This window comes from Rutidosis leptorrhynchoides, chromosome 8, assembly GCF_046630445.1.
Source record: "Rutidosis leptorrhynchoides isolate AG116_Rl617_1_P2 chromosome 8, CSIRO_AGI_Rlap_v1, whole genome shotgun sequence".
In the NCBI taxonomy this organism is placed as follows: Eukaryota; Viridiplantae; Streptophyta; class Magnoliopsida; order Asterales; family Asteraceae; genus Rutidosis; species Rutidosis leptorrhynchoides.
The window spans coordinates 136,354,177-136,380,636 of NC_092340.1; the positions used below are offsets into that span (position 1 = coordinate 136,354,177).

At 32.1% G+C, this 26,460-nt stretch overlaps 1 protein-coding gene across 1 annotated transcript; it reads left to right on the forward strand.

Moving 5' to 3' along the window:
• The first annotated feature begins 23,542 nt into the window (after positions 1-23,542).
• On the forward strand, positions 23,543-24,187 carry LOC139863832 (uncharacterized). Its single transcript, XM_071852432.1, has one exon. The coding sequence runs from the start codon at positions 23,543-23,545 to the stop codon at positions 24,185-24,187; it is 645 nt and encodes a 214-aa protein (XP_071708533.1).
• The last annotated feature ends 2,273 nt before the right edge of the window (positions 24,188-26,460 follow it).

The window sequence follows — 26,460 nt, forward strand, 5'->3', positions numbered from 1 at the left end:
GGAATGAACAAATGATGTGCACCATTTATCATTCAGCAAACAAACGCCAATATAATTGGAAACTTTGGTAAAAATTTAATCATTTTCACACTAATCACCTTCAATAATTTAAATTGTTACTGATTTCTTGCAAATGAGGGCATTGCAAGATCTTAAGTGTGGGAAGGGGTTAAATTCTTTCGGATTTTTAAAATTTTTATCTTAAACACTTGGTTACCATTAAAAATACTAGTAAAGCAGTAGTTGTATTAGAATCTAGTGCTCTCTGATAAAAAAGAACAGCCCTAGTCTTATATACTGACTACCCAATTCTAGTAAAATTTTTCAAAATTTTCAATTAAATGAATTCAAAATTATGTTTATACATATTTATGAACGATAAAACTAGGTTTTAACACCGAAATTATTGTTACCTCGGAAAGGACATAAATTAAGAAACAAACTAAAATGTCAAAATTCATTTAAAATGGAATAGAGGACGATAAAAAGAAAAATAAAAAGCCAAGTGTAGGAAAATTTACCAAGTTATTTTAAATATATGTCACATATATCTGTAACAAATAACTGAAAATACTTTTGCTTTGGACTAAACTAAACTGTTTTTACCCGATGAAAGAAAAGAAGAGATGGATCTACATGATGAATCAATTCCATCATTAAAAGGAAGTAAAGTCTTCCGAAAAAGACACGCGCTTCTTGATTTAGGTCATGAAGTTGTCGTCCAGACCAGCTGTAGGTTGACAAAAAAATCTAGAAAAGTCATCACTAAAATCAGCAGGAAATCCACGGACCTCAGCATTAAACAGGGTCGCCAAGTGGTCAGATTTATCCTAACCATGAGAAGGATTTATCTCGTACAATGGGGAGGCACCGTGCAAATTAGCTTGATAAGACTAATGAATCAGATCCCCAGAAAGGATAATCTCCTTAAAGATTAAAAATCAGCTTTTAAGACTGATATTACTCAATCCTAGAGATTGACCTTAAAGATTGAGAATTACAAACTCATGGAATTCGATGATATCTAAACTCGAGCTTAAACGAGAAAATATTTTGATCAAAATTACAAACCGATTTGTTTTCTGAAAGCCCTATTTTCAATACGTTCATTACCATTGAACGTAAAATCCTAGGAATTCACCTGGAATTCATTAGGTCACCTGAACCAAATCGGGTGTCAACCGTAAGAACGGTGGTTGCATAGCATGGTCAAAGACAGGACCTTGTGCCAGACCGAAAAATTATAAGGGTGAGCTTTACTATTGCTCCTACCAAGGATAGTAATTGCGTCCGACACGTTATAGACCATAATCAAAAGCATGTCACGGGACATTGCCTTAACAGTTGCTTGTTCAACGCTTTCCTTTACAACCGGACGGTAGTTTGCCGAAAGGTAATATACGGAACAAGTAAACTGGACGTGTTGCTTTCCTAATACAAGGTTAGCAAGTGGGTGACACAAAATAGCAAGTTTTGAGCTAAAATTTTCAATTCTGAACCCCACCAAACCCACAAAAATATTTTGCAAACACCGGTAAAGGGTTATCCCGGAAAACTTATCTAGGGTAAAAACTAGATTTAATTTTCAAAAGATCAAATGTTTTCATAAAGATCCAATTTCCTTAATGGATCTAAATTTTTATAGTCATGTGGGACTGTAAACCATATCGTTACTACCATTGTTTATACCTCCGTATAAAAATCACTGATGTACAAAGTGTGAAGAATAAAGAAGTGATTCTAGTATTTCAAAACGATATTGCTTGAGGACAAGCAACGCTCAAGTGTGGGAATATTTGATAATGCTAAAAACGAACATATATTTCATAGCATTATTCCTCAAGAAAGACAAGCTTTTAATTGCAACTGTTCTATTTACAAGTGATATACGTTTAAATAATATAAGGTGAAGACAAAAGACAGATTCGACGAATTGAAGACGCAAACGACCAAAAAGCTCAAAAGTACAGAAGACAATCAAAAAGGTTCCAATTATTGATAAGAAACGTCTCGAAATTACAAGAGTACAAGATTCAAAACGCAAAGTACAAAATATAAAATTGTACGCAAGGACGTTCGAAAATCCGGAACCAGGACCAGAGTCAACTCTTAACGCTCGACGCAACGGACTAAAAATTACAAGTTAACTATGTATATAAATATAATATAATATATAATTAATTATATTAATTATATATATATTATATATATAATAAAAACCGTCGGCAGAGAAAGACTCCAAGATGTGAGCTGGAATTTCAAACTCCGCGACTCGCGGAGTTTGAAGGCAAAATTCACCGCGAGTCGCGGAGCCCCAAAAATCGAAATTCCCTATAAAGACAACCGAATTCTGATCACAATTATCATCTTTTTCTTCTCTTATCATACGTAAAATTTATATATATATATATATATATATAATTTATATTTTTATTTTAATTTTAATTCTAATAATAAGGGTATGTTAGCGAATGTTGTAAGGGTGTAAGTCGAAATTCTGTCCGTGTAACGCTACGCTATTTTTAATCATTGTAAGTTATGTTCAACCTTTTTATATTAATGTCTCGTAGCTAAGTTATTATTATGCTTATTTAAAACGAAGTAATCATGATGTTGGGCTAATTACTAAAATTGGGTAATTGGGCTTTGTACCATAATTGGGGTTTGGACAAAAGAACGACACTTGTGGAAATTAGACTATGGGCTATTAATGGGCTTTATATTTGTTTAACTAAATGAAAGTTTGTTAATGTTAATATAAAGATTTACAATTGGGCGTCCCTATAAATTACCATATACACTCAATCGGACACGATGGGCGGGGTAATTATATGTACGAATAATCGTTCATTTAACCGGACACGGGAATGGATTAATAGCCACTAGAATAATTAAAACAGGGGTAAAATTACATTCAAGGGTAATTGGTGTAATTGTTAACAAAGTACTAAAACCTTGGTTTACACGCAGTCGATAACCTGGTGTATTCATTAAACAAAGTATTAAAACCTTGTTACAATTCGAATCCCCAATTAGTTGGAATATTTAACTTCGGGTAAAATAATAATTTGACGAGGACACTCGCACTTTATATTTATGACTGATGGACTGTTATGGACAAAAACCAGACGGACAGATTAAATAATCCAGGACAAAGGACAATTAACCCATGGGCATAAAACTAAAATCAACACGTCAAACATCATGATTACGGAAGTTTAAATAAGCATAATTCTTTTATTTCATATTTAATTTCCTTTATTTTATATTTAATTGCACTTCTAATTATCGCACTTTTATTTATTGTTATTTAATCGCACTTTTAATATTCGTACTTGATGTTATGCGAGGTGTATATAAAATAGTTATTAATTTTAGCAGAAAACACTATTAAATACGATACAATTTTACACAAGATATTTATTTATTTATAGAATGGATATACTTAAACCTTGCTACAACACTTATAGGCAGTGTACCTAATCGTACAGTAGTGTAGTTTTTAGTAAGTCCGGTTCGTTCCACAGGGAAATCTTTAAACAAAGCTCAACGCTATATTAGTTTACTTTTATAAAAATACAAACATATATATAAGTAATATTATTATTATAAAGGGGGGTTTTTACCGTTTAAGGACCGGTTTGTCGATTTTAAGACTTTAGTCGCAGTTAAAACCTAATGTAAAATATTAAATAAATAAAAGACTTAATTTAAAGCGTAAAGTAAATAACGATAATGAAATTGCGAATAATAAAAGTGCGATAAAATAAAATTGCGATAATTAAAAAGTACGATAATTAAAAGTGCGATTAAATAACAATAAATAAAAGTGCGATAATTAGAAGTGCAATTAAATATAAAATAAAGGAAATTAAATATGAAATAAAAGAATTATGCTTATTTAAACTTCCGTAATCATGATGTTTGACGTGTTGATTTTAGTTTTATGCCCATGGGTTAATTGTCCTTTGTCCTGGATTATTTAATATGTCCGTCTGGTTTTTGTCCATAACAGTCCATCAGTCATAAATATAAAGTGCGAGTGTCCTCATCAAATTATTCTTATACCCGAAGTTAAATATTCCAACTAATTGGGGATTCGAATTGTAACAAGGTTTTAATACTTTGTTTAATGAATACACCAGGTTATCGACTGCGTGTAAACCAAGGTTTTACTACTTTGTTAACAATTACACCAATTACCCTTGAATGTAATTTCACCCCTGTTTTAATTATTCTAGTGGCTATTAATCCATTCCCGTGTCCGGTTAAATGAACGATTATTCGTACATATAAATACCCCGCCCATCGTGTCCGATTGAGTGTATATGGTAATTTATAGGGACGCCCAATTGTAAATCTTTATATTAACATTAACAAAATTTCATTTAGTTAAACAAATATAAAGCCCATTAATAGCCCATAGTCTAATTTCCACAAGTGTCGTTCTTTTGTCCAAACCCCAATTATGGTACAAAGCCCAATTACCCAATTTTAGTAATTAGCCCAACATCATGATTACTTCGTTTTAAATAAGCATAATAATAACTTAGCTACGAGACATTAATGTAAAAAGGTTGAACATAACTTACAATGATTAAAAATAGCGTAGCGTTACACGGACAGAATTTCGACTTACACCCTTACAATATTCGCTAACATACCCTTATTATTAGAATTATAATTAAAATTAAAATATAAATTATAAATATAAATATAAATTTTACGTATGAATGAGGAAGAAAAAGATGATGATTTTGATCAGAATTCGGTTGGCTTTATAGGCAGTTTTCAATTTTGGGGCTCCGCGACTCGCGGTGAATTTTGCCTTCAAACTCCGCAAGTCGCGGAGTTTGAAATTCCAGCTCATATCTTGGAGTCTTTCTCTGCCGACGGTTTTTATTTATAAATATAATATATATATAATTAATATAATTAATTATATATTATATTATATTTATATACCTACTTAACTTGTAATTTTTAGTCCGTTGCGTCGAGCGTTAAGAGTTGACTCTGGTCCCGGTTCCGGATTTTCGAACGTCCTTGCGTACAATTTTATATTTTGTACTTTGCGTTTTGAATCTTGTACTCTTGTAATTTCGAGACGTTTCTTATCAATAATTGGAACCTTTTTGATTGTCTTTTGTACTTTTGAGCTTTTTGGTCGTTTGCGTCTTCAATTCGTCGAATCTGTCTTTTGTCTTCACCTTTTATTATTTAAACGAATATCACTTGTAAATAGAACAATTGCAACTAAAAGCTTGTATTTCTTGAGGAATAATGCTATGAAATATATGTTTGTTTTTAGCATTATCAAATATTCCCACACTTGAGCGTTGCTTGTCCTCAAGCAATATTGTCTTGAAATACAAGAATCACTTCTTTATTATTCACACTTTGTACATCAGTGATTTCTATACGGTGGTATAAACAATGGTAGTAACGATATGATTTACAGTCCCACATGACTATAAAAATTTAGATCCATTAAGGAAATTGGATCTTTATGAAAACATTTGATCTTTTGAAATCTAGTTTTTACCCTAGATAAGTTTTCCGGAATAACCCTTTACCGGTGTTTGCAAAATATTTTTTTGGGTTTGGTGGGTTTCAGATTTGAAAATTTTAGCTCAAACTTGCGGTTTTGTGTCACCCACTTGCTAACCTTGTATTTGGAAAGCAACACGTCCAGTTTACTTGTCCCGTATATTACCTTTCGGTAAACTACCGTCCGGTTGTAAAGGAAAGCGTTGAACAAGCAACTGTTAAGGCAATGTCCCGTGACATGCTTTTAATTATGGTCTATAACGTGTCGGACGCAATTACTATCCTTGGTAGGAGCAATAGTAAAGCTCACCCTTATAATTTTTTCGGTCTGGCACAAGGTCCTGTCTTTGACCACTATGCAACCACCGTTCTTACGGTTGACACCCGATTTGGTTCAGGTGACCTAATGAATTCCAGGTGAATTCCTAGGATTTTACGTTCAATGGTAATGAACGCATTGAAAATAGGGTTTTCAGAAAACAAATCGGTTTGTAATTTTGATCAAAATATTTTCTCGTTTAAGCTCGAGTTTAGATATCATTGAATTCCATGAGTTTGAATTCTCAATCTTTAAGGTCAATCTCTAGGATTGAGTAATATCAGTCTTAAAAGCTGATTTTTAATCTTTAAGGAGATTATCCTTTCTGGGGATCTGATTCATTAGTCTTATCCAGCTAATTTGCATGGTGCCCCCCCATTGTACGAGATAAATCCTTCTCATGGTTAGGATAAATTTGACCACTTGGCGACCCTGTTTAATGCTGAGGTCCGTGGATTTCCTGCTGATTTTAGTGATGACTTTTCTAGATTTTTCGTCAACCTACAGCTGGTCTGGACGACAACTTCATGACCTAAATCAAGAAGCGCGTTTCTTTTTCGGAAGACTTTACTTCCTTTTAATGATGGAATTGATTCATCATGTAGATCCATCTCTTCTTTTCTTTCATCGGGTAAAACAGTTTAGTTTAGTCCAAAGCAAAAGTATTTTCAGTTATTTGTTACAAATATATGTGACATATGTTTAAAATAACTTGGTAAATTTTCCCACACTTGGCTTTTTATTTTTCTTTTTATCGTCCTCTATTCCATTTTAAATGAATTTTGACATTTTAGTTTGTTTCTTAATTTATGTTCTTTCTGAGATAACAATAATTTCGGTGTTAAAACCTAGTTTTATCGTTCATAAATATGTATAAACATGATTTGAATTCATTTAATTGAAAAATTTGAAAAATTGGGTAGTCAGTATATAAGACTAGGGCTGTTCTTTTTTATCAGAGAGCACTAGATTCTAATACAACTACTGCTTTACTAGTATTTTTAATGGTAACCAAGTGTATAAAGTAAAAAATTTTTAAAATCCGAAAGAATTTAACCCCTTCCCACACTTAAGATCTTGCAATGCCCTCATTTGCAAGAAATCAGTAACAATTTAAATTATTGAGGGTGATTTGTGTGAAAATGATTAAATTTTTACCAAAGTTTCCAAATATATTGGCGTTTGTTTGCTGAATGATAAATGGTGCACATCATTTGTTCATTCCGTCTTGTTGTTATTTCACATATATTTTGCATCTTGTCGTCAAAATTAGTTGCTTTTGCTGAACTTAATGCCAGTCTTTGAAAATGCGTTGTTTTACCCTGTTGTGTACATAAGATAAACTGCAAACATATATACATATTTTTGAAGTTTGGTATATTACCCCACATTCAAAAATTATTAAAATCTAAGAATAAAAGTTAGATAATTATAAAAATGATTACAATATTAACAAAAATATTAAATGTATCAATAATTACAAATTACAAAATAAAAAAAAATAATAATAAGTAAACTAAGGATGATATTGGTACCAATAGGGGTTCCAGGCATAACCATAAGTGCTATAGAATGCTTCGGCAGGGTCATACGTAGGATATGGTGGCTGCATCTCTATAGACCAAGGAGGGAAGACGGGTTTCGGTGTAGGAATATAGTTTCTACCTATATGTTGGCAATGAGCTATGATCTGGTTATGATGAACTTGCCAATCTTCAAATGCTCTCTGTCTAGCATTTTCATATTCCTGAGAAGCTATAAACCTATGCATTTCTTGCATCTCATTCCCCCCTCCTACATTACCTTGCTGCTGGTTTCTCTCCACCTGTGGATGTCTACCATGGTATCGTACTGCGGCGTTATTTCGCCTCTTCAAAACTTTCGCACCATGGTATACATTTAAACCTATAGTATCGCGGGGTTCTGGTTCTTCTACTAATAATCCCTCCCGACTTATATCCACACCGAGATATTCACCAATCAAAGTAATAAAAATACCACCTCCTATTATGCTATGTGGTCGCATCCCCCGAACCATAGCTGATAAATAATAACCCACACAATATGGTATACTTACAACACTTTGTGGGTCTCGAATACACATATGGTAAAACAAATCATGTTCATTTACTTTTTCCTTGTTTTTACCCCTTTGTGTAATCGAATTAGCTAAAAACCTATGTATCACTCTTAATTCGGCTCTATCTATATCCAAATAAGAGTAATTTCCCCCTTTGAAACGGTGATGGCTTGTCATTTGACTCCACACACCGTGTGTATCAAAATTCTCATCTATCTTTCTACCGTTTAGTATCAATCCTCTACAATCGGCAGACGCTAACTCCTCAGGCGTATATATACGTAAAGCCTGAGCCATGTCCAGTAAAGACATGTGGCGCATCGAACCGCCTAACAAAAATCTAATAAAAGAATGATCGGTTAAACTAGCTACCCGATCATTCAACTCTATACTACATAACAATTCTTCACACCATACTTTATATACAGGTCTGCGTATGGTGAATAAACATATCCAGTCATTAAAAGAAGAATTACCATACCTCTGTACAAGTAATTCCCTAATTGGCCCGGCCAATTCTACAGCTTCTAAGGGTCCCCATTCTATGACCCTCGGTACCTCAACAACCTTAGAATGAAGAGTATGCAAACCCCATTGATATTTTGGATAATCTATCCAAAGTCTGTCAAATCTCAGGTTCGGGTGCAACTCTTCCAAGTGCATATCGGAAAAGGTCATGACTGGATGAGGTATATCCTGCTTGTAGTAGTTATCTACCTCCTGTTGTTCCAAATTCTCAGCAGGAGCATTGCGGGCTTGGGATGAAGATTCACCCCTTTCATTCTGCAAAACACATCAAACACAATTTTTGTGCATCCAAATATGCATTAGTGTCAGCAAAATCATCAATCAAAATAATTACAATGACATTATCAATTTATATCAAACTTAAGCTTATTTTCACATTTTTATCAAATCTACACTTTTTCAAATAAGCATATACGAAAATTTTCGCCAAGTTCATAAGCATTCAACTCAAATAACATGTCAAAATAATCTTTACTAGCAATCAAACAAGTCTCAAATGGCATTATCTTTCAAAAATCAAGTTCATGAATTTTAGACTTGAAAAAGTCCACTTTAATTCTCAAAATCATGTTTAGGCTCAAAGTTTGGATCATTTAACTACCTAGACATGTTACACTACTCAATTTAGCAACAATTCATGACAAAAATCGGCCATAACCTGTTTATATCAAAAAGCCCCAAATTTGCTCAAGAACACAAACCCTAGATTATTCAAAATTTGAAGTTTAAGGCTTCTAATTATGTTAAACAGCATCAATCTAGGTTATACAAGCATAATACATAAACAATTTAAGTCTAATTACACTAAAAAGCATCAAAATCAAATTGGGGAAAAAATGACTCAAGAACACCAAATTTCGAATTAAATGGTGTTTAGGTGTAGAAATTTACCGTTTTTCTTGAGTAATTCTTAGATAGCATCCTTCTCAACATGATTTTAGCAAAAAATTTGGTGATTAACGGTTAAAAATTGGGATTTTTGGGGTTTTTTCTCGGGTTTTTCGGGTGCAGTTTTCGCAAGTTGTTTGAGTTGAGGAGTATGAAACTGAGCTGTTGCAGCTCTTATTTTTTTCTGTAATCCGGTCTCTCCCGCGAGTCGCGGGGATTTACCCTCTAAACTCCGCGAGTCGCGGAGTTTGCTTTTTTTTTTTTTTTTTTTTTTTATAATCTTTAACTTATAAAACAATTAAGTATTTAATTTTAAAATTTTGTTTCCCTTGTTATTTAGGACGAGGTCGTTTCGGATCGATGTCCTAGTCCGTCCTTCGACAAAATTTTAAAATTTGTCTTTTAGTAGCGATTGTTTTAAAAGCTAAGATTTTTGGGTTTTTTTAATGTTTTTGGCATACTTTAAATCAATAAGATTAAAAATAATGATAATAAAAGTTCTCGTCCCTCCCTCGGGTAAAGCAATTTCGGTTCAAAGACCTAGTCTTCAACTTACGATGAATTTTAAAAATCATATTCTTAACTTAATGAGATAAAGTAAATTTTTGTTTTTAAATTCACACAACTTAAATATAAAATTCAAAATTAATATTAAAAATTCATACCAAACTTAAAATTTGAAATGCATAAAATTAAAAATTAATATTTTAAAAATTAAAAATTTACACCAAACTTAATTTAAAAATTTATAAATTCATATTAAACTTATATTAATTTTTCAAATATTTACAATTTTAAATATATTGTTTTTACAAAGTTTACAATATTAATTTAAGATTTAAATATTAAGATTAAAAACATAGTAAAAATAAAATTAAAAATCTTTTTGTCTTTTTATCCCACTTTAATCAATCAAATATTATCAAAAATATGCGCCCCTCTTTTCGGTAAAGTATTTTCGGTTCCAAGACCTAATTTAACTCATGACGAATTTTTGAAATATTTTGGTTTGATTGATTAAAGATATTTATACCTTAAGAATAAACGTTAAATTTCGCAGTGATGTAATAAATTTTTGAATGATATCAATAATTTCGGTCGCCAAACCTAATTTTATTTAATACCAATTTAATACTTTTTAGCGAACAAATTAGCGTTTTATTATCAAAAGGTTAAAAATAAAAATAAAAATAAAAACTGTACAGACATACCTGTGAAATAGATTTCTTAGTTATATGATCTATCCCATTCATAAGATAGTCGGTTTAATTGGTTTTCCATGGCTACATAGGCGTAACCTCGAGCATTCAGTATCTTTTCTTCTAAACATATGAACGGTCCGTCTCTGCATAAAGTAACAAATTCGGTATTTGAATAGGTTTGATTATTTGAACATTTACCTCCATGTGACCATTTTCCGCATTTGTGACATCGTTCTAGGTGTCGTGCTCTTCTTTTCGCTGCGGATTTTGATTTTCCTTTACCAAATTGTAACTTATTATCTTCGCATCTGGATTCTTTTCTAACTCCGTCCATTCTTTCTCTGATTACTGATACTATTTCACTCGGGAGTATATCATTATTTCTTTTAGTGATCAAAGCGTGTAGCATTAGACCATGGTTTAGTTCACAGGCAGTCTTCATTTTGTAAAAACCTAAAAAAAATAAAAATTCAGAATGGGGGGAGAAGACTAGTTCTTTAGGGTCTGCTAGGGAAAGACCATTCGGGTTCCATTTTCGAGAACTACACGAAAACAGACAATCTAACTCTAACAGAAATACATATTATCCTTTAAAGACTTGATTCTCCCCACACTTAGTTAGCTGTGGTGTCGAAATTGTGATTAACTTCGTTGTCGACTTCCATCGGACCATGTATGTAATGTTTAACTCTGTGACCATTAACTTTAAATTCCATCCCATTTGAATTTATTAATTCTATAGTTCCGTATGGGAAAACTCTTTTGACTATGAATGGTCCAGACCATCTTGATTTCAATTTTCCAGGAAATAGCTTGAATCGTGAATTGAAAAGAAGAACTCTGTCTCCTTCTTTAAATTCTTTTGAACTTCTGATTCTTTTATCATGCCATTTCTTCGTTCTTTCTTTATAGATTAACGAATTTTCGTATGCTTCATGTCTTAATTCTTCTAATTCATTTAGTTGAGTTAATCGTAGACGTCCGGCTTCATGTAAATCAAGATTACATGTCTTCAAAGCCCAAAATGCTTTGTGTTCAATTTCTACTGGAAGATGACATGCTTTTCCATAAACAAGTCTAAAAGGTGTGGTTCCAATTGGAGTTTTGTAGGCTGTTCTAAAAGCCCAGAGTGCATCCTCCAATTTAATGGACCATTCCTTCGGATTTGATCCTACGGTTTTCTCTAGAATACGTTTTAAAGCTCGGTTGGTATTTTCAACTTGTCCACTTGTTTGTGGATGATATGCGGTGGAGATTTTATGAGTTACTCCATATCTTTTAAGAACTTTCTCAAGTTGATTATTACAAAAATGAGTTCCCCGATCACTTATTAAAGCTTTCGGTGTTCCAAACCTTGCAAAAAGACGTTTTAAAAAGTTGACTACAACTCGTGCATCGTTAGTTGGGAGAGCTTGTGCTTCCGCCCATTTAGATACATAATCAATGGCTACGAGTATATATAAATTATTATGAGATTTTGGAAATGGACCCATAAAGTCAATACCCCAAATGTCAAATACTTCACATACTTGGATGACATTTTGTGGCATTTCATCACGTTGACTTATTTTTCTGGCCCTTTGACATGCATCACAGGATTTGCAAAGAAGGTGTGCGTCTTTGTAAATTGTAGGCCAATAGAATCCAGCTTCATAAACTTTTCTTGCTGTTAGTTGAGGCCCATAATGCCCTCCTGTTGGTCCTGTGTGACAATGGTTTAAAATTTTACTAGCTTCATCTCCAAATACACATCGGCGTATTATTCCATCGGGACAACTTTTAAACAGATGTGGATCTTCCCAGAAATAGTATTTTATATCACTGAAGAATTTCTTTCGTCTTTGGTACGATAATCCTTTTTCAAGGAATCCACAAACTAAGTAGTTTGCATAGTCTGCAAACCATGGGATTTCTTTATAATCTATCTTCAATAGATATTCATCAGGAAAGTTGTCTTGTATGGCCGATTCATTTAGAACTTCTAATTCGGGATTTTCAAGACGAGAAAGATGATCAGCGGCGAGATTTTCTGCTCCTCTTTTATCTCGGATTTCAATATCAAACTCTTGTAAGAGTAAGATCCAACGGATTAATCTTGGTTTAGCATCTTGTTTTGAAAATAGGTATCTAAGAGCAGAATGGTCGGTATAGACCACCGTTTTTGCTAGAACGAGATATGATCGAAATTTGTTAAAAGCAAAGACAATAGCAAGGAGTTCTTTTTCAGTAGTTGTATAGTTCGTTTGTGCTCCTTGTAACGTCTTACTAGCATAATATATAGATTGAAATCGTTTTTCAATCCTTTGTCCTAAAACGGCTCCCATTGCAAAATCACTTGCATCGCACATTAGTTTAAATGGTAGATTCCAATTTGGTGTTATCATGATCGGCGCATTAGTGAGTTTCTCTTTAAGAATATTAAAAGATTTGATACACTCATCTGAAAAGATGAATGGAGCATCCTTTTCTAGGAGTTTATTCATAGGAGTGGCAATTTTAGAAAAATCTTTTATGAAACGTCGGTAAAAACCGGCATGCCCTAGAAAACTCCTAACTCCTCTAACATTTGTGGGATGTGGAAGTTTAGCAATTACATCTACTTTAGCTCTATCCACTTCAATTCCTTCTTTTGAAATTTTATGTCCAAGAACGATGCCTTCTTTAACCATGAAATGGCATTTCTCCCAATTAAGTACTAGATTTGATTTTTCGCATCTAATTAGCATTCGTTCCAGATTAACTAGACATGATTTAAATGTATCACCGAAGACTGAAAAGTCATCCATGAATACTTCCATGCATTCTTCTATCATGTCGTGAAAAATCGCCATCATACACCTTTGAAAGGTTGCAGGGGCGTTGCAAAGTCCAAATGGCATTCTTTTGTAAGCAAAAGTACCATAAGGGCACGTGAATGTGGTTTTCTCTTGGTCCTCGGGTGCTATTGGAATTTGAAAATATCCGGAAAATCCATCTAGAAAACAATAGTAACTATTTCCGGCTAATCTTTCCAACATTTGATCTATGAAAGGTAAGGGAAAGTGATCTTTTCTGGTGGCGTCATTTAATTTTCTATAATCAATACATACACGCCATCCTGTTACAGTTCTAGTAGGAATAAGCTCATTTTTCTCATTTGTGATGACAGTCATGCCACCCTTCTTAGGTACGCATTGAACTGGGCTTACCCATGGACTATCAGAGATTGGATATATCAAACCTGCATCTAGCAGTTTAATAATCTCTTTCTTAACTACATCTTGCATATTAGGATTTAGTCTTCGTTGGCGTTGCACATACGTTTTATGACCCTCTTCCATAAGGATTTTATGTGTGCAATACGAAGGACTTATTCCTTTAATATCATGAATCTTCCATGCAATGGCTGGTTTATGAGCTTTCAACACTGAAATGAGTTGTGATTTCTCATTTTCAGTAAGAGAAGACGATATTATTACAGGTAATTCAGATTCACCATGTAAATAAGCGTATTCCAAATGGTTTGGAAGTGGCTTTAACTCTAATTTCGGAGGTTCTTCTATTGATGATTTATATCGATATATGTCTTCTTCTTTTAGCATTTGAATTTCTTCTGTTGTTGGTTCATATCCATTAGCTATAAGTGTAGCTAACATTTCAGCTTCATCAATTGGTTCATTACCTTCTCCTAAAGAACATTCTCCTGTTCCTTGTAATTCTGGAAATTCTTCTAATAATTCTGCATGTGCATCTATAGTTTGAATATAATAACATGTATCATCTGCAGATTGTGGTTGTTGCATTGCTCTATCAACTGAAAAGGTAACACTCTCATCCTCTATACTTAGGGTCAGTTTCTTACCGAACACGTCTATCATTGCTTTAGCCGTGTTTAAGAATGGTCTTCCTAATATGAGAGGAACTTGAGAATCTTCTTCCATGTCCAAAACAACAAAATCTACTGGAAATACTAAAGTACCAACTTTAACTAGCATGTTCTCCATTATCCCTCTAGGATATTTTATTGATCTATCGGCTAGTTGTATGCTTATTCTGGTTGGTTTTAATTCTCCAAGGTCTAGTTTAGCGTATAGTGAATACGGCATTAGATTTATACTAGCACCTAAGTCTGCCAATGCTTCTATTGAACTAAGACTACCCAGAAAACATGGAATTGTGAAACTTCCTGGATCAGATAATTTTTCTGGTATCTTATTCAACAGCACTGCTGAACAATTAGCATTCATAGTAACAGCCGAGAGTTCTTCCATTTTCTTTCTATTTGAGATTAGATCTTTCAAGAATTTAGCATATCTAGGCATTCCTGAAATCACATCAATGAAAGGAAGATTTACATTTATCTGTTTAAACATATCCAAGAATTTGGATTGCTCGGCTTCAAGTTTTTCTTTCTTCATTTTACTCGGGTAAGGAAGTGGTGGTTGGTATGGTTTAACATAAGGTTTATCCTTAACTGTGTTATCTTCATTATCCTTTTCAACTACCGGTTCTTTTTCCTTATCTTGATCAGGTTGTGGTTCTTGTGGAGTAGGAATGGTTTCATCAGAAGTTACAGGTATTTCAGGTGGTTTAAGTGTTGTACCACTTCTTGTGGTAATAGCTTTAGCTGTTTCATTCCGGGGGTTAGCATTTGTATCGCTAGGTAGACTTCCCGGTTTTCTTTCACCTATTAACCTTGCTAGGTTACTCACTTCTTGTTCCAGATTTTGAATAGAAGCTTGTTGATTTCTAAATGCTTGAGCATTTTGTTCATTAGTTTGTTTTTGAGATGTGAAAAACTGTGTTTGAGTTTCAACTAGCTTCGTCATCATATCTTCTAAATTCGGCTTTTTATCATCGATTTGTTGTGGTGGTTTGTTTTGAAAATTCGGTCTTTGCTGATTATAAGTATTATTGGATACTTGTTGATTGCTAGGACCTTGTTGGTTGTTGTATGGAATATTTCGGTTATAATTCTGGTTTTGATTGTAAATCGGTCTTGGCGGTTGATAATTATTCTGATAATTATTTCCAGGCCTTTGGTTTATGTATGAAATATTCTCTCTTTGTTCCATTGTTAATTCAATACTGAGACAATCTTTTGTCAAATGTGGTCCTCCACACTGCTCACAACTAATTCGTATTGAGTGAATATCTTTAGTCATCTTTTCCATTCGTCGTTCCACAACATCTATCTTTGCGGAAATGGAATCTAAGTCATGGCTAGAATCGGCTCTAGCTGCTTTAGATGATCTAATGATATCTTTTTCTTGGTGCCACTCATGTGAGTGGGAAGCAGTGTTATCAATAATTTTGTAAGCATCAGTTTCGGTTTTCTTCATAATAGAACCACCAGCTGCTATATCTATGTCTTTTCTTGTAGTGATGTCGCATCCTTGGTAGAATATTTGTACTATTTGACAGGTGTCTAAACCATGTTGCGGACATCCTCTTAATAACTTTCCATATCTTGTCCACGCCTCATATAGAGTTTCATTTGGTTTCTGTGTAAACGTAACAATTTCTGCTTGAAGTCTTACGGCTTTAGATGCAGGAAAGAATTGTTTAAGAAATTTGTCAACTAAAACGTCCCATGTATCGATCGCCCCTTCAGGTAACGATTCCAACCAATCTTTGGCTTCTCCCTTTAAAGTCCAGGGAAATAACATGAGATATATCTGTTCATCCTCCACTTCTCGGATTTTAAATAGTGTGCAGATCCTATTAAAGGTACGTAGATGTTCATTTGGATCTTCCTTCGGCGCACCACTAAATTGGCATTGATTAGTCACCATGTGTAGAATTTGTCCTTTGATTTCATAATCTGGCGCATTAATGTCTGGATGAGTAATTGCGTGACCTTGGCCAGTGCGTTTAGCTCTCATTCGGTCTTCCATACTTAGAGGTTCTAGATTCTCCATAATTGAATTTGTTGAATCGGAATCACTAGAGGATTCAGATTTAATGGTTCGTTCCTCAACAATCTCTGTTTGAATGATTGGTGGCTCCGGAGGAAAGTTTAGTGGTTCAGGATCTATGAACCGTTCCTGAATATTTTCCGGATTCTCAATTGTGATGTTGGGTTCAAAAAATGGATTATCGGAAATTTGAACTGAAGTACTTGGTCGACTGGATGACGATTCTAAAGAAAAATCAACGGCGGTTATATTTGTTAAACGATGTCTTGATCGAGTTACAGGTGGTGAACGTACAAAAGGTGATGAACGTCTTGCTCGGTGCATTCACTGAATATCCTATTAGTTTTTAAAAGGAAAGAAAAATTATAATAAGTTATCCAATCAATAGACTTTTCTGATTTTGCCCACGTTTCGAATAGCCAAAAGATGCAGCAGAGGGGCAGGATTCGTTTGGTCTCAATATAATTGAGGACTGTTTGGCTCCAATAACCCGGTCCACGTACAAATCCAACTATTACTACGAACCAGAAAATTTTGATGTCTATCAATTTAACCACTCAAAATAAATTTTCGTAATTTTAAGAAATTTAGATAAGAAGTAGAAAAAATTCTAAGTCCTAAAAACTAGAATAGCGAGAAATAAGAGAGAAAAAGAGTTCGTCGCAAAAGGTAGAAAAAGAAAAAAAATGGTTGAAAAATAAAAGGTGACGGAAAAATAAAAGAAACTTATAAAAACTTAAAAATACTTGACTAACCTAACCTTATTACTACAACTAACTTAAAATTATAATCGCAAATTGAGATTACTAATTGGAATGATAATTGATACATAGTAAAAGGTCTAAAAATATTAAAGCTTACAAGGAAAAACTAAATCCCAGATGGAAATAACTTAAAAAGAAACTAAAACTTAAAAAGGCGTCGCAAAATTCTAAAGCACCTAAATCTTAGTCTAAAGAAAAAGCACTTAAGGAATTCTACGGCAAAGCCTAAAAATCTAGGAGTAAAAATAACTATAGCAAAAACTAAGTTTAAAATTAAATATGAGCTAAAAATACAAATATTACGCTACAACGATTAAAAAGGGACAAAATATAAAAATATACAAAAAGTTGTAAAAAGTACAATTTTTATAAAAATATTATTTTTATATTATTTTTTTAATAAAACTACTAATTTTACAATTTAATAAAACTAATTAATACTAAATACATAAATTAAATAAAAAGTAAAAATAAAAATAAAACTAATAATAATAATAATAATAATTAGGTTTAAATAATAATTATAATTAATAATAACCCGTAATTAATGCAGGATTAGGGTTTTTTGTCGCCTGTCAGAAAGGCTCCGCGAGTTGCGTTAATTAATACATCAAACCCCGCGACTCGCGGGGTTCAGAAATTCAGTTGACAGATTTAAATTCGACGCGTTTTTTTTTTTTATTTTTTTTTTCTGTTTTTAATTTTTTTCTATAAATAAAAGATAGTTAATAAAACTTATATTTTTATAAACTAAAATAGAAATAAAGAAACTTATAAAACTTAAATATTTAACAAAATCTTAAAAATACTTATATTTTTGTTTTTCTTTTTATATTTTTGAATATTTAAAACGTATTTTTACAAAAACGAATTCTAATAAAAGTAAACAAAAAATCCCTTTTTTTTTTTTTTATTAGCGTTGCGCTTCCGGCGTTTAAGAGTGTCCCCGGCAGCGGCGCCAAAAATACTTGATGTTATGCGAGGTGTATATAAAATAGTTATTAATTTTAGCAGAAAACACTATTAAATACGATACAATTTTACACAAGATATTTATTTATTTATAGAATGGATATACTTAAACCTTGCTACAACACTTATAGGTAGTGTACCTAATCGTACAGTAGTGTAGCTTTTAGTAAGTCCGGTTCGTTCCACAGGAAAATCTTTAAACAAAGCTCAACGCTATATTAGTTTACTTTTATAAAAATACAAACATATATATAAGTAATATTATTATTATAAAGGGGGGTTTTTACCGTTTAAGGACCGGTTTGTCGATTTTAAGACTTTAGTCGCAGTTAAAACCTAATGTAAAATATTAAATAAATAAAAGACTTAATTTAAAGCGTAAAGTAAATAACGATAATGAAATTGCGAATAATAAAAGTGCGATAAAATAAAATTGCGATAATTAAAAAGTACGATAATTAAAAGTGCGATTAAATAACAATAAATAAAAGTGCGATAATTAGAAGTGCAATTAAATATAAAATAAAGGAAATTAAATATGAAATAAAAGAATTATGCTTATTTAAACTTCCGTAATCATGATGTTTGACGTGTTGATTTTAGTTTTATGCCCATGGGTTAATTGTCCTTTGTCCTGGATTATTTAATATGTCCGTCTGGTTTTTGTCCATAACAGTCCATCAGTCATAAATATAAAGTGCGAGTGTCCTCATCAAATTATTCTTATACCCGAAGTTAAATATTCCAACTAATTGGGGATTCGAATTGTAACAAGGTTTTAATACTTTGTTTAATGAATACACCAGGTTATCGACTGCGTGTAAACCAAAGTTTTACTACTTTGTTAACAATTACACCAATTACCCTTGAATGTAATTTCACCCCTGTTTTAATTATTCTAGTGGCTATTAATCCATTCCCGTGTCCGGTTAAATGAACGATTATTCGTACATATAAATACCCCGCCCATCGTGTCCGATTGAGTGTATATGGTAATTTATAGGGACGCCCAATTGTAAATCTTTATATTAACATTAACAAACTTTCATTTAGTTAAACAAATATAAAGCCCATTAATAGCCCATAGTCTAATTTCCACAAGTGTCGTTCTTTTGTCCAAACCCCAATTATGGTACAAAGCCCAATTACCCAATTTTAGTAATTAGCCCAACATCATGATTACTTCATTTTAAATAAGCATAATAATAACTTAGCTACGAGACATTAATGTAAAAAGGTTGAACATAACTTACAATGATTAAAAATAGCGTAGCGTTACACGGACAGAATTTCGACTTACACCCTTACAATATTCGCTAACATACCCTTATTATTAGAATTATAATTAAAATTAAAATATAAATTATAAATATAAATATAAATTTTACGTATGAATGAGGAAGAAAAAGATGATGATTTTGATCAGAATTCGGTTGGCTTTATAGGCAGTTTTCAATTTTGGGGCTCCGCGACTCGCGGTGAATTTTGCCTTCAAACTCCGCAAGTCGCGGAGTTTGAAATTCCAGCTCATATCTTGGAGTCTTTCTCTGCCGACGGTTTTTATTTATAAATATAATATATATATATAATTAATATAATTAATTATATATTATATTATATTTATATACCTAGTTAACTTGTAATTTTTAGTCCGTTGCGTCGAGCGTTAAGAGTTGACTCTGGTCCCGGTTCCGGATTTTCGAACGTCCTTGCGTACAATTTTATATTTTGTACTTTGCGTTTTGAATCTTGTACTCTTGTAATTTCGAGACGTTTCTTATCAATAATTGGAACCTTTTTGATTGTCTTTTGTACTTTTGATCTTTTTGGTCGTTTGCGTCTTCAATTCGTCGAATCTGTCTTTTGTCTTCACCTTTTATTATTTAAACGAATATCACTTGTAAATAGAACAATTGCAACTAAAAGCTTGTCTTTCTTGAGGAATAATGCTATGAAATATATGTTTGTTTTTAGCATTATCAGTACTTTTTAATTATCGCAAGTTTATTTTATCGCACTTTTATTATTCGCAATTTCATTATCGTTAATTACTTTAAGTTTTAATTTAAGTCTTTTATTTATTTAATATTTTACATTAGGTTTTAACTGCGACTAAAGTTTTAAAATCGACAAACCGGTCATTAAACGGTAAAAACCCCCCTTTATAATAATAATATTACTTATATATATGTTTGTATTTTTATAAAAGTAAACTAATATAGCGTTGAGCTTTGTTTAAAGATTTCCCTGTGGAACGAACCGGACTTACTAAAAACTACACTACTGTACGATTAGGTACACTGCCTATAAGTGTTGTAGCAAGGTTTAAGTATATCCATTCTATAAATAAATAAATATCTTGTGTAAAATTGTATCATATTTAATAGTTTTTCCTAGTAAAATATAAACTATTTTGTATACACCTCGCACTACATCAGCGCCTACCAGTCATACACCAGTAGTTATAGTTACCAAGCTAAGGGGATATTTCTGGCTTAAATCCGCGTAGAATTAGTTTTAGTACTTGTGCCTATTTCGTAAATCAGTTATAAAATACGCATGTATTCTCAGCCCAAAAATATATAATGCAAAAGCATTTAAAAAGGGAGCTATGAATACTCACATATCAATATTATGGTTCAATATTGTAGGAAAAGTATGCAGACGCAACGGAAACGATAAATGCAAGGTTGGCCTTTGATTCACGAACAATACCCCCGAACATTACCCATAACCTCCTTAGCTATAACCCATTTGAAAACCCGTTTGAAATCACCCGAGCATAACCCCGTCGTAGTATTTTATGTAATATTTATAATAATAATACCAATACTACTAATAAGATTAATAATATTAATCTTAATAACCTTAATAATAATAATAATAATAATAATAATAATAATTATTATATTAATAGTAATTGTAATACTACGTAAAAACAAGACATAAATATGTGTTATGTCTTTGAGAAAATAAAAATATGGGAAAATTTTGATACTCCGTGTGTGTGTTCGATCATTCATATATATAGATTAATAAAATAATAATAAAATAATTTTGAAATAAAATATAATAATATAATAATAATCAATAATTCAATATAATAATAAAAAATTAAAATTTGAAAAAGTGTGAATTTAAAAAGTAGCCGCCTTTGTCTCATTCTACCGACAGTTTTCACGGACCGGTATTTCGTACTCTGTTGCTAATAATTGACGGGTAAAAATATGGATAAAAATTTCACTTTTTATATTTGAATATATATATATATATATATATATATATATATATATATATATATATATATATATATATATCTGTTTTGGTCTTAAGCTTTATAAAATTAGTTATAAAAAGGTTTGTTTATAAAGTTTGTACGCGTAATATGTGTTTTCCTAGTTTTTGACTGAACAAAGATATATAATATAATATTAATTTAATTACAATAATATAATAAATATAATAATATTGAAATACAATATAATAATATAATAATAATTTTGAATCAAATTTGAATCGTAAATTTTTAAAAAGTCGTATTTATTAAATACTTTAGGCGTATATTATGTAACTTATAATTAATAATTTTTATTATATCGCTTTCATGTGAATAGTAAATTAATTAATTTCGTTTTATTTACTATTCATATGAATAGTAAATGAATTAATTTCGATTCAACTATTTAAGCTACACGTTGTTGTACGTTGTGCTTTACAAATTGTACATTTTTAATTTAACTTCGTTTCTTAAAAAAATTACAAAAATTATATCATGAAAATAAAACGACTTAATATGTAAAATTTTTAATTTGAAATAGCATTGTTTAATAGTAACTTTTTTATTATTTCATATATAAATATTATAAAATTTAGTTTTCTAGAACTAATTATATTCAAAATCATTTTATTTAGAGGTTATAATAATAGAAATTATTATATCATAAAACGTTTTCATTTAAGAAAGTAAAATCACATATAAATCATGACGGGTTCGAGTTTTAAATTATAGGTTGTTCGTGAATTGTAGGGTAAAGTCCAATGGTCAATTAAATGTATGAAAAAATATTTTAATGCAACACATCAATTTGCTTATCTTGTCGGAGTTATGTTTAAATTTGACCAAAATTTCCGGGTCATGACACAAAAACATCTTAAAAGACCTGCATTACCCATTTTATCTTGGATGTATTCTTGGAAGTGACATTGACTTAAAAGAGAAAAGTCTCATTGTACTTCTAGTGTGTCATTAATTTCTCTTTATGACAAATGTAGAATTTTGATCCTTTGACAACAATATGCTTCCAAACTTCATATCACTAGTCTTCAAAGCTTTTGTCAACATTTGATTGCAAGTATATGCATTACTTGCAACCTTCCAAATAAGACTCATTTATTTTACATGAAGATTGTTGGGAAGTTACACCAATCACTTATTAAGCATGTAAGTAGTTCTTAATGATTAATCAAGTGGAAGGCATCTCTTTAGTTGAGACTTTAATGACCATCCTAATCATATCTACATTTATTTTAGATTTAATAAGAATGCCTTGCAAAATGACATTTAGCAACAATTATGTGTTTAACATTGATCACAAGCTAAAGTATCATTAAGACGTCATGAGACGTGATTAATCAAGATTATTGTTTTAGTGACCAAAACTCATTTGGATATGAAGAGGGCAACTATTCTAAACATGTTGAAACAAGTTTAATAAATTATAGATGCCCCGAAGTAGTCAAACTTTATTTGATCAAAAATTCAGACAGAGAGAACTGCGGTCGACCCATGATTGACCGTGGAGTCAACGGTGCACCTTGATTCTCAGAATCAAGGTACAGGACATCCACAGTCAAGGTACAGGACATCCACAGTCTGACCTGCGGTCAACCGTGGACCCAGCCATGTACATGCAGAGTTTTTCAAATGACTCTTTTGACTTGTTTATTATGTGTATTGCTCGTTTGCTAGAGATCATGTAGGCTCGTGAACTTGTGTAGTTCTATACGCTTGTTAAGCACATAAGAGTTGGTGTCATCATGAAAACAAAGTGGTTAATATTTGAATATTATCATTGAGTCACTAACCAACAGGTTTGTTATGTATGTGTAATTGAAGCTATTAAATATAATGGTGTGATATGACTAAAATACCCTTTCAAAATATAAAAATTTAGTAAATGGTAAAATCTTGTTTTCTAATGATATAATTTAAATTAAATTTAAATTTAAATATACACTATAACGTGTCTTCTTAAAGAATAAGTGATGTCATTTTTAGCAACTTGACTAAGATACTCCGTATATGATAATGTTTTTTTCTAAAAAAATTAAAATTTTTATAAATGAAAAGCCTATTCATTAGAAAGATAAAAGCCAATAACACTATTTCGGATAGACATGATAGTTGGTCATGCCCTGTCACTTCGGATGGTTTGTTTTCGGTCAAAGAGGTTCGGCTCCACCTTGATCAAACGATTCTGCCAGCGTCGACTAATGCTACTATTTGGTTCAAGTTCTTACCTAAAAAAGTTAATATTTTCTTATGGAGACTTCGGCTTAATGCTCTCCCAGTTCGTTGGAATCTTCCAGCGAGAGGTGTTGATGTAGATTCGATTGGGTGTGCGGTTTGTAACAACAAGGTGGAATCCTTGAATCATGTTTTCTTTGAATGTTCATTGGCTTCAGAATTATGGCACAAGATTCGCGTGTGGTTGAATTGTTCTATGCCTACGTTTTCGTCATGGGACTCTTTCATAGTTTGGCTCGAAGGTATTCAACTTTCTTCTAAAAGCAAGAACCGAATCATCGCCTCAGTTTGTACGACATTGTGGGCGATTTGGAGATTTAGAAACGGCATTGTATTTAATGATTCTTTTTGTTCTAGAAGTAGTCTTTTCGATGTAATTAGATTACTTTCTTTTCGTTGGATTAAACATAGAAGTCAGTTAGTTTCAAACTGGAACTCCTGGCTTTTGATGCCTTTGTAATCATGTACTTCGTTTTTCTCTCTTAGTGCCTTGCTAGGAAGCGTTTTTATTTAATCAATTTTTTGGCCGTTAAAAAAAAAACTATATAAATTGAACAGGCAAAAAGCGCCCAAATATAAATAAATAAAAAAATTCAAAATAACCGAACCAATGATCGAACTAAAAATACCACCCAACAAAGGGGGCCGAACCCGACCCGAACCAACAAAGAGCACCAACACTACCCACTACAAACTACCGAACGACTACGAAAATACGAAAACAACCCACTACAACTAGATAACCCGAAGGAAAGCAAAAAACTTAACCGAAGCGCTTCACATGCCATCGACGTTGATATTTCTCAACTCTTTACCATGGATTTTCCTAGGATTAGCCCTTTTTATTTTGGTTTTGATTTAGGAATCATCTTCGAATTAATACTTTTACCTTCAACCCAACGATCTTTAAACTTATTCATTGCCTCCTCAAAAAACTAGAGAAAGTGATCGAAGATGAACCAACCTCAAGATGATAATATTATTTTGAAACATGTGTAGTTCTTTGAGTTGTTCCTTGTGTTTGTGTTGAGTTGCATCCTTTGAAACCAATAATATTGTAGGCATATGCTAATTTTGTTTGTTATGTAGTGGTTAGTTTTTAAGAATTTGACATGATGTATCGATGACTTTGTTTATCAATTATTAATCCTTAAACTTTTAATTTGATTTAATAGAAGATTGGTCAAAATAAATCGAGTCTATATTAATAGAATTGGTTTTATTAACGCATTTGATTTGGTTATTTGTGCTCAATTTATTTTGAAAACTCGATTTACAACTCGACTAAACCACCTAAACCATAAACTGACCACAAGAACACCTCTAGTACTTACCTTGTTAAAGGTATATATCCAGACTGAGTTACGCTTGTCAAAAAGTGGTCTTACTGATGAGCCACAAGCTAAGTTCGAGAGATTACAAGCATGTGACCGAAATGAAGTTGAGTGAACCTTTGGGAGTTTGCAATTTTAATAACACCTTTACGTTCTATAAGTAAGATGCAATGAGTAATGTACACATATTTAGTATTATAAAACATCAAACAAGAACATAATGTATTCACAATTAGTTCGATTGAGGAGGAAATGATTGCTTAAGTAATGAACCAGCCTCAAAGTATTAGAGATAGAGGAAGGGATCGTGAAAGAATAACTAGAGAAATATGAGAAAAGCGGGTGCACAATTAACTAAGAGATGATCTCGTCAAGCATATCTGACATCTTTCATTAAATTTTCGCACTATAATGGATTTATGAAATTTTGTATTTTAAACAATTTTAATATAAGTCTCTCTAGATTTTTGTCATTTTATATTTTCATATTTTCATAATTCTAATATATGTCATTTTCTATATTTATGTATTTGATTTGATTAATGTTATGCATTTAATGTAATTGTTATTTATTCTTGACAAAAACATAAATAATAAGACTTACTAAGACCTACTAAAATAAAATCAACAACTTCCCTTTTAAAAATAACTAGTCCGGATCCGGCCCGCGCGATGCGGCAGGGGCTTTCGGCTATTCATATTTAACGTAGCTTTATGTATTTACAGAAGGGAAAATGGCTCATGTGTTAAGGGTCGTTGTAGATGTCGTTGTGTTTAGCGTTTTTTAAAAAGTGTCCGTTTCAAACGTAGTTAGTTTCGTCTTGTTCATAAAATTATTTCGAGTCTAATGGTCATGTCGAAAAAATTTAACTCGCGGCGAGCAGGAAGATACGGGCTGTCGTTGTGTTTAGCGTTTTTTAAAAAATCTCCGTTTCGAACGTAGTTAGTTTCGTTTTGTTAATAAAAATATTTCGAGTTTAACGATGTGATCGGTGAAATTTAACTCGCGGCGAGGAGGAAGATATGGGTTGTCGGAGCGTTTGGGTGGAGGTTTAATTTTAAGCTTGAGAATTTATGTTTTACCCCCTGAACTTCTGTGCGTTTTTTGTAAGTTGGTTGTAGTTGAGGGGGTCTTTTGAATTTTTTGGATTTAAGTGTAAAGAGTTGTCGTTTGATAATGGTGGGGGTGGCAAAACGACCACACATTCACCTCTTTTAGTAAGGTAGGGGTTAATAATAATAATAAAGTTTTCTATGTCCCCACCACAGTAAATTAAACTTAAAAAATTCTGAAATATCTCTAGTCTCTAGGTTATTATCAAAGCTTAGACTATTGGTAAATTTCACTTTCACTTATGAAGTAAATAAAAACAAAAATAAATAGCAAGAAAACAAAAAG